The sequence below is a fragment of the Lucilia sericata genome, unplaced genomic scaffold, assembly GCF_015586225.1.
Source record: "Lucilia sericata isolate MDLA Ls3-8-SP2 unplaced genomic scaffold, ASM1558622v1 Contig002026F_arrow, whole genome shotgun sequence".
NCBI classification, from domain to species: domain Eukaryota; kingdom Metazoa; phylum Arthropoda; class Insecta; order Diptera; family Calliphoridae; genus Lucilia; species Lucilia sericata.
The window spans coordinates 56,488-67,388 of NW_023995890.1; the positions used below are offsets into that span (position 1 = coordinate 56,488).

The 10,901-nt window shown below is 33.5% G+C and overlaps 1 protein-coding gene across 1 annotated transcript; it reads left to right on the top strand.

The window, feature by feature from the left end:
* The first annotated feature begins 1,453 nt into the window (after positions 1-1,453).
* On the top strand, positions 1,454-3,943 carry LOC119613247 (P protein-like). The gene is made up of 2 exons (XM_037969221.1): positions 1,454-1,715; positions 1,776-3,943. Exon 2 carries the CDS (start codon positions 1,961-1,963, stop codon positions 3,941-3,943), a length of 1,983 nt encoding a protein of 660 aa, XP_037825149.1. The 5' UTR covers positions 1,454-1,715; positions 1,776-1,960.
* Positions 3,944-10,901: the final 6,958 nt, after the last annotated feature.

Consider the following 10,901-nt stretch of genomic DNA (forward strand, 5'->3'; position numbering starts at 1 on the left):
GTCTCGACTATAGACAGTTCTATAGTGTCGACTATAGACAGTACTATAGTCTCGACTATAGAACTATAGACACTTCTACAGTCTCGGCTATAGATAGTGCTATAGTCTCGACTATAGATAGTGCTATAGTCTCAACTATGGAATTATGTATAGTCGAGACTATAGAACTGTCTATAGTCGAGACTATAGCAATGGCTATAGTCTAGACAATTGAACTGCCTATAGTCGAGACTATAGAACTGTCTATAGTCGAGACTATAGAACTGCCTATAGTCGAGACTATAGAACTGCCTATAGTCGAGACTATAGAACTGTCTATAGGCGAGACTATAGAACAGTCTATAGTTGAGACTATAGAACTGCCTATAGTCGAGACTATAGAACTGCATATGGTTGAGACTATAGAACTGTCTATAATCGAGACTATAGAGCTGTCTATAGGCGAGACTATAGAACTGTCTATATCGAGACTATAGAACTGTCTATAGTCGACCATATGGAACTGTCTCTAATCTAGATTGCAGAACTGCCTATAGTCGAGACAATATAACTGCCTTTAGTCGAGACTATAGAAGTGTCTTTAGTCGAGACTATAGTACTGTCTATAGTCGTGACTATAGAATTGTGTATAATCGAGACTATAGAACTGTCTATAATAGAGACTATAGAACTGTCTATAATAGAGACTATAGAACTGTCTATAGTTGAGACTATAGTACTGTCTATAGTCGAGACTGTAGAACTGGCTATAGTCGAGACTATAGAACTGTCTATAGTCGAGACTATAGAACTATGTATAGTCGAGACTATAGAACTATCTATAGTCGAGACTATAGAACTATCTATAGTCGAGACTATAGAACTATCTATAGTCGAGACTATAGCAATGTCTATAGTCGAGACTGCAGAACTGTCTATAGTCGAGACAGTAGAACTATCTATAGCCGATGACTGTTGAATTGTCAATATTCGAGACTATAGAACTGTCTATAGTCGGGACTATAGAACTGTCTATAGTCTAGACTAGAGAACTGACTATAGTCTAGATTATAGAACTGTCAATAGTCGAGACTATAGAACTGTCTATAGTCGAGACTATATAACTGTCTATAGTCGAGACTACAGAATTCTCTATTGTCGAGACTACAGAACTGTTTATAGTCGAGACCATAGAACAGTCCGTAGTCGAAACTATAGAACTTTCTGTAATCTCTATATATATACTATAGCCGAGGCTATAGAACTGTCTATAGTTGAGACTATAGAACTGTTTATAGTCGATACTATAGAACTGTCTACAGAACAATCTACAATAGATTATACTCGAGACAATATAAATTTCGAAGTAGACAATTTGCGGCGAATTCATATAGACAATTACTTGGCTCGTATTTTTTTCTTTCAGTGTAGTAAAGTCTAGTGTTGAAATTCATTTTAAAATTGTATAAACAAAACACTAAAGAAATGTCAATAGAGAAAACAAATTTCGTAGAAAATTAATTTCATAAAAAAATACAATAAAATATTTACAAATGTTGCAAATATTTGCCGCATTACAAAAGAAACAATATTTTTTGTTATAAATTTTTAAAATTATTTACTTAATAACAAATTGTATGGCAACAGGGAGCAATAAAACAATTAAATGTCAAATAAATTTAATACAAAATCATAAAGCAGTTGGGCAAATATTTAAAGGATTAAAAAAGAAAAAGGTAAGTTAAATGGCTATGTGACTAAAGGATTAATTTGAACATATTGGCTTCTTTCTGAAGCGAGAACAAAATGAAATCAGTTTGGGTATAAATAGAGTTTTAAGGCAGCGCTTAAGAGGCGGCATGGATGCTACTACCTCAGAAGACAGTTTTTCTATGAGTGACCATCCTGAGGAGGAATATTATGGAAGATCTAAACAGTATAAGTTAGTAAGACGTTTGCTGAATATGGCCAGCGCCTTATCATGGCTATATGTTGGTTAACCTTCACCTACTTCCTTATGGCCAATGAAGAAATTGAATACGAAGCCATTACCTTGTCCGTGCCGCCGGGAGAAGAAGGTCTTAAATTTGGTATAAACCAAGAGGTGATCGGTTCAAGTTTATGTCTGAGATTATATGGCCCCTTTACTAAGACCACTTTTCGCTTCGATGAGCTGCAGTCCAGCCATTTTGAGAGCCCATTTCTGTGGGTTACATTGCAACAAGTAGAGGAGGACAATTCTATTAAGACTATCAAATCTGTTTTACATTTACACCTATCCGAGCAGCATAAAGGGGAGTGGCAGGAAATCCTAATGGTGGAAAAGATAATAGAAAATGTTAAGTTGGATAATGGCAAATATCAGTTGCAGTTCGCGAGCAATTTTAATGGAACCATACCCTTGCAAGTGGCCTATCAATTTAGTATGGTCTCCAAGAAAACCGGTTTAATATTGGGTTTATTGCTGTTGCTTATTATCTATGTTGCCATCATGTTTGAGCTAGTACATCGTACATTGGCGGGGGTGATATGTTCCACCTTGGCAGTGGGTATTATAGCGGCGGTACATCTGAGACCTTCTCTTCAGATAATATTCAATATCTGGGGTAATATTGATACCATTATGCTATTCTTTGGTGCTTCTCTTATTATTGAGCTTTTGGCGGAAACCGGTTTGCAAGATTATTTAGCTGCTGTCAGTTATGAACTATCCAATGGCCATATATGGCCCATGCTGCATTGTATTCTGCTCTCCTCCTGTCTGCTATCCAATATCTTTGATGGCATATTGCTGGTTTTGTTTATAGCTCCCATTTGTTTGCGTTTATGTGAAATTATGCAACTGGACTGTACTCCTATTCTTAGCTGTCTAATCATAGCCATAAATGTGGGTTCAACCCTTACACCCATTAGTTCCATAAGCAATGATCTGATATCAAACTCCCCGTTTTTAACCAGTCATCAAATACAATTCAAAGAATTTATGATCCACATGTTACCCGCCACCTTACTAACGTTGGCCCAGTCGTACATACATTTACGACTACAATTCCTTAACTCTGCTAAAATGCGTAATTTTGAACCATTTCAACAACGCCGTCTGAAACGTTTAATTAATGTTTGGCGTAGAGCCTCTCTGCGCATGGGTGACTATACGTGGGATGAAAGTTTGGCCCGACAAACCGTGGATCGTCGCATTGTTAATTTGCGCAAACGTTTAAAACGTTTGGGCAAAATGCCCGAAAAACCCTCAGGGTTTGAGGAGAAAGTTCAGAATCTAAGAGCCAATTATCCCATAAAAAATAGTCCGTTAGTAATCATTTGTATCTTAGCTTTGCTAACAACTTTCCTGTTCTCCATTTTGTCTCGTATACCTCAACTACTTAAAGTCTCTAAAGGTTGGATTGCTATATTAACCGCCCTATTAGCTTTATCCCTCAGCAACTATGAGGATATCGAAGGCATGTTATCGCGCATAGACTGGTCCACCATGCTGTTCTTTGTTACCCTGTCTATCATCATGCAAGTCTTAATCTCTTTGGGACTCTTAGAAAACATTGGCCTACTGCTAGAGCATTTCATCATCAATGTCAGTGAACACCATCGCTTAACAGTGGCCATTTTATCTATTATATGGATTTCCGCCATTTTAACCACTTTTATCGATAATGTTCCTGTGGCAGATATGATGATGCGCATTATTGGCACCTTGTCTCTAAATCAGCACATCAATATACCCATTATGCCGCTAGTCTGGTCTTTGGCCTTGGGTTGTACTCTGGGTGGTAATGGTTCAATTGTGGGTGCGTTTGCTAATATAGCTTGTGCTGGTGTGGCCTCCCGTCATGGCTATAGACTGACATTTTTTGGTTATCTAAAAATTGGTTTCTTTGTTATGCTGGGTAATGTGGTGGTGGCTTCGTGTTATCTGCTGTTGGTGCATGTTGGCTTTCAGTGGCATTAAGAACAAAATAAAATTGTCTTGGTGTAAAATTTCATAATTTTGGCTGTTTTAATCATAAATGAATCAGGTTTCGGACTAGACTATAGACCAGACAATAGACTACACAATAGACCAGACAATAGACTACACAATAGACTAGACAATAGACTAGACTAGACAATAGACTATAGGCCTAGAATATAGACTAGAGTATAGGCTAGACTATAGACTAGACTATAGACTAGACTATAGACTAGACTATAGACTAGACTATAGACTAGACTATAGACTAGACTTTAGACTAGACTATAGACTAGACTATAGACTAGACTATCGACTAGACTATAGACTAGATTATAGACTAGACTATAGACTAGACTATAGACTAGACTATAGACTAGACTATAGACTAGACTATAGACTAGACTATAAGACTAGACTAGACTATAGACCTAGACTTTAGACTAGACTATAGACTAGACTATAGACTAGACTATAGACTAGACTATAGACTAGACTATAGACTAGACTATAGACTAGACTATAGACTAGACTATAGACTAGACTATAGACTAGACTATAGACTAGACTATAGACTAGACTATAGACTAGGACTATAGACTAGACTATAGACTAGACTATAGACTAGACTATAGACTAGACTATAGACTAGACTAGACTATAGACTAGACTATAGACTAGACTATAGACTAGACTATAGACTAGACTATAGACTAGACTATAGACTAGACTATAGACTAGACTATAGACTAGACTATAGACTAGACTATAGACTAGACTATAGACTAGACTAGACTAGACTATAGACTAGACTATAGACTAGACTATAGACTAGACTATAGACTAGACTATAGACTAGACTATAGACTAGACTATAGACTAGACTATAGACTAGACTATAGACTAGATTATAGACTAGACTATAGACCAGACTATAGACTAGACTATAGAGTAGACTATAGAGTAGACTATAGAGTAGACTATAGACTAGACTATAGACTAGACTATAGACTAGACTATAGACTAGACTATAGACTAGACTATAGACTAGACTATAGACTAGACTATAGACCAGACTATAGACTAGACTATAGACTAGACTATAGACCTAGACTATAGACTAGACTATAGACTAGACTATAGACTAGACTATAGACTAGACTATAGACTAGACTATAGACTAGACTAGACTATAGACTAGACTAGACTATAGACTAGACTAGACTAGACTAGACTAGACTAGACTATAGACTAGACTAGACTGACTATAGACTAGACTATAGACTAGACTATAGACTAGACTATAGACTAGACTATAGACTAGACTATAGACTAGACTATAGACTAGACTATAGACTAGACTATAGACTAGACTAATAGACTAGACTATAGACTAGACTATAGACTAGACTATAGACTAGACTATAGACTAGACTATAGACTAGACATAGACTAGACTACTAGACTAGACTATAGACTAGACTATAGACTAGACTATAGACTAGACTATAGACTAGACTATAGGACTAGACTATAGACTAGACTATAGACTAGACTAGACTAGACTATAGACTAGACTATAGACTAGACTATAGACTATACTATAGACTAGACTATAGACAGACTATAGACTAGACTATAGACTAGACTATAGACTAGACTATAGACTAGACTATAGACTAGACTATAGACTACTAGACTACTAAGACTAGACTATAGACTAGACTATAGACTAGACTATAGACTAGACTATAGACTAACTATAGACTAGACTATAGACTAGACTATAGACTAGACTATAGACTAGACGATAGACTAGACTATAGACTAACTATAGACTACTATAGACTACTATAGACTAGACTATAGACTAGACATAGAACTAGCTATAGACTAGACTATAGACTAGACTATAGACTAGACTATAGACTAGACTATAGACTAAACTATAGACTAACTATAGACTAGACTAATAGACTAGACTATAGACTAGACTATAGACTAGACTATAGACTAGACTATAGACTAGACTATAGACTAGACTATAGACTAGACTATAGGACTAGACTATAGACTAGACCTATAGACTAGACTATAGACTAGACTATAGACTAGACTATATACTAGACTATAGACTAGACTATAGACTAGACTATAGACTAGACTATAGACTAGACTATAGACTAGACTATAGACTAGACTATAGACTAGACTATAGACTAGACTATAGACTAGACTGACTAGAGACTTGACTATAGACTTGACTATAGACTTGACTATAGACTAGACTATAGACTAGACTATAGACTAGACTGTAGACTAGACTATTGTCCAGACTATAAGCTAGACTAAAGAATAGACTGTTATTCACACTAGAGGCTAGTCAAAAGCCAAGACCATAGATTCGATTATAGTGCAGAGTATAGACTAGACTATAGTCCAGACTAATACTTAACTGTAGTCTAAGAATTTACAGCTGATTTGCTTGATTGAACGCCTTGTTTTATAATGTATAAGTAATTTTCAATAGTGCATTATTTCGTTCCTAATACATAGTGACCTTTTCTTATCTCTACTCTATCTTTACATACATACTACATAAGTAAAAATGTTGATCCCTTATGTCTATGGCAATTGTTAACACATGTCAAAAGCACACAATTCCCATTCCAATGAAGCGTAATTGTTGAAAGCATTTGAAAATAAATTTCAACACATATTCGTATTCATATATTTGGACAAAACAAACAGCCAACTTTTGACATTCAAATCCACAAAAAATAAAAAATTGAATGAACGAATGAGTAGTGAGTGATTGACTGGGTGAATGTATGAATGAATAGATAAAATAACAATACTTCGTACAATAAATAAATTTTACAAATATCTTTTTTGATCTAATATTGAAACACAGAAAAAATTAATTTTAAAAAATTTTCAATTAAACGATTAATCAAAATTTTTAAAAGGGTTCAATCCATTTTGTATTTGATTCATAAAAATGTATAATCAAATACGTATTTAACAACAACAAAAATAGAAAAAATAAAAATTTTGTGTACGAAATCAATTATAAGTAGTAATTGAATATACAATTTTTGTTATACACAGAAAAAATTAATTTTAAAAAATTTTCAATTAAACGATTAATCAAAAATTTTAAAAGGGTTCAATTCATTTTGTATTTGATTCATAAAAATGTATAATCAAATACGTATTTAAAAACAACAAAAATAGAAAAAATAAAAATTTTGTTTACGAAATCAATTATAAGTAGTAATTGAATATACAATTTTTGTTATAGGTTGAACTTCAAAAAATAAAATAATTGAAAACGAGGTTTTGGTAATTGAAATCGTTTTTCAGTTTTTTCTGTGTAGGTTGAACTTCAAAAATAAAATAATTGAAAACGAGGTTTTGGTAATTGAAATCGTTTTTCAGTTTTTTCTGTGAACAAATAATAAAAACAAAAAAAAAACTACAAAACTTAATTGAACTATAACAATTTGCGCTGTTGTTATTTTTCAATCAACTTTTGATTCGAACAGAATATTTACTATTACGACTTGCCACTCTACTAACAGTGATGGGCAACACATATACAAATTCATAAGTGACACTAACCATATTCAAATAGTTAATCTGCAGCATATAGTATTTACACACCTATACATAACATTTATCCAAACGTCCTTAACAGCTAGACATACTCTCACCAATAACTGCTGTTGATAATGTCAAAATATTGTCATGTTTTGTTTGTGTCATTATGAAATATAAACACCCTCCTTCACACACACACAAACACATTTACATATTATTCGAATCCTGACATAAAATATTTTTCATATTTTCTTTATTATTTTTTAGCAGCAATAAAAGACAGCAATAGAATGGTTGTTAAAGCAGAAGCATCCAAGAGCAGAGAGTGTAAATTTACGACAATAATATAATTTTATGTCATTTCTATTGTGCCACCTAAATGTGGCAGCTGGTATTTGCTAGAATATTAGATTTTGGTATTAACTTTTCATATTTTTTGTTCACATTCCTTTTTTTTGCCAGGAAAATAAAATTTTACCTTTTATTCAAAGGAAATTTAAAAATTCCTGTTTCAGAAGCATCTATTATGTTTCTCTTTATATTTTCATTAGAGAAATTTTAATAATCAAATTTATGTTTAACAATAATAATAATAACAATTACATCAAATCAAAATTAACACACGTGTAAATTTGAATACAATGAAGGTAGAAACATAATAACACTGTAGAATATAATCCAGCATAATCCATTCAGTCTAAAGTCTAGTCTATAGTCTAGTCTATAGTTAGTCTATAGACTAGTCTAAACTCTAGTCTATAGTCTAGTCTATAGCCTAGTCTGTAGTCTAGTCTATAGTCTAGTCTATAGTCTAGTCTATAGCTAGTCTGTAGTCTAGTCTATAGTCTAGTCTATAGTCTAGTATATAGTCCTAGTCTGTAGTCTAGTCTATAGTCTAGTCTATAGTCTAGTCTATAGTCTAGTCTATAGCCAGTCTATAGTCTAGTCATAGTCTAGTCTATAGTCTAGTCTATAGTCTAGTCTATAGTCTAGTCTATAGCCAAGTCTATAGTCTAGTCTATAGTCTATCTATAGTCTAGTCTATAGCAAGTCTATGTCTATAGTCTAGTCTATAGTCTAGTCTATAGTCTAGTCTATAGTCTAGTCTATAGTCTAGTCTATAGTCTAGTCTATAGTCTAGTCTATAGTCTAGTCTATAGTCTAGTCTATAGTCTAGTCTATAGTCTAGTCTATAGTCTAGTCTATAGTCTAGTCTATAGTCTAGTCTATAGTCTAGTCTATAGTCTAGTCTATAGTCTAGTCTATAGTCTAGTCTATAGTCTAGTCTATAGTCTAGTCTATAGTCTAGTCTATAGTCTAGTCTATAGTCTAGTCTATAGTCTAGTCCAACGGTTCCCAAATGGGGGTCCGCGGACCCCTAGTGGTCCGTTGTAAAATCCTAGGGGGTCCGCGAAGACGAACGAAAAAAACCATGAATAAACAATATTCTGCTTTTATATGTATGTACAAATATCTCCTATTTTTGTGCAATAATCCCAAATTTTTTGTGACTTTTTGAATTTTATTTTTTCGGTTGTTTATCAGGAAAGCTAGGCCCTACAAATTTATTGTATAACTTTTATAAAGTAAAGTATTGCGTGATTTGTAATTTTTTTTCCTGTATATGTACTGAAATAATGGTTTTTATTTCAGACAAATAATACTCTGCCTTACAATTAAATTAGGGATACTGGTATTCCGGAGTATGAAGTTCAATTCAAAGACAAGCTTATTACAGATTTAAATCAAATTGTAAGCAAAAGTGTTCTCGTTTGAAAGGACTAAAATTATATATTTCCAAAACAGAGGTGACTCTTTATGCATCTCTTTATAAATATTCCAATCCGACGTGATACACAGATTTTAACTTGATTTTGTCGACCAATACATATTATTAAATTAACATCAGAAAATCCATAGCGTTTCGCGTAAATATTTAGCCAAAAAACCATGAAGTAAAATAATTCGTTGGTATTTTAAAATTAAAATTTAAGTTCCAAATTCACAGTACTTTAACAAAGAGTTCAAATCATATATTATGCGGATAACGCATTCCGCAACAACATAGAAGAAGTCCAACTTTCTTATATTATTTTCCCGAAAACTTAGCTCACTTACTCAGTTCACCCTTTGCAATCGCAACAAATTTTTGAAACGTGACTCCTTAAGCACATGTGACAATATTTGATAAAGAAACCTTTTCGCTACCTTAAAGAAAAATGAACATGAAAGATCTCACGATCATAAAATTAAACATCATGTTAACATATCAACAAAGAAGTCATTCTATCTTCAAAACATGCAATTGAAAACCTATCTGAAATATGACATCTCTACATTTATTAGACCTAGGGATTAATGAACTAGGTCAATTTTCGGATGGACAATTATTTAGAACAATAATATCAAAATATGTATGGGGGTCCGCGAAATTAAATAAGTTCTTCAAGGGGTCCGCGAAGTAAAAATCGGTGGGAACCGCTGGTCTAGTCTATAGTCTAGTCTATAGTCTAGTCTATAGTCTAGTCTATAGTCTAGTCTATAGTCTAGTCTATAGTCTAGTCTATAGTCTAGTCTATAGTCTAGTCTATAGTCTAGTCTATAGTCTAGTCTATAGTCTAGTCTATAGTCTAGTCTATAGTCTAGTCTATAGTCTAGTCTATAGTCTAGTCTATAGTCTAGTCTATAGTCTAGTCTATAGTCTAGTCTATAGTCTAGTCTATAGTCTAGTCTATAGTCTAGTCTATAGTCTAGTCTATAGTCTAGTCTATAGTCTAGTCTATAGTCTAGTCTATAGTCTAGTCTATAGTCTAGTCTATAGTCTAGTCTATAGTCTAGTCTATAGTCTAGTCTATAGTCTAGTCTATAGTCTAGTCTATAGTCTAGTCTATAGTCTAGTCTATAGTCTAGTCTATAGTCTAGTCTATAGTCTAGTCTATAGTCTAGTCTATAGTCTAGTCTATAGTCTAGTCTATAGTCTAGTCTATAGTCTAGTCTATAGTCTAGTCTATAGTCTAGTCTATAGTCTAGTCTATAGTCTAGTCTATAGTCTAGTCTATAGTCTAGTCTATAGTCTAGTCTATAGTCTAGTCTATAGTCTAGTCTATAGTCTATTCTATAGTCTAGTCTATAGTCTAGTCTATAGTCTAGTCTATAGTCTAGTCTATAGTCTAGTCCATAGTCTAGTCTAGTCTATAGTCAGTCTATAGTCTAGTCTATAGTCAGTCTATATCTAGTATAGTCTAGTCTATTCTAGTCTATAGTCTAGTCTATAGTCTAGTCTTAGTCTAGTCTATAGTCTAGTCTATAGTCTAGTCTATAGTCTAGTCTATAGTCTAGTCTATAATCTAGTATT

Coding starts and splice junctions, on each gene's coding strand:
- LOC119613247 (XM_037969221.1), top strand. CDS start 1,961: ATGGCTATATGTTGGTTAACCTTCACCTACTTCCTTATGGCCAATGAA.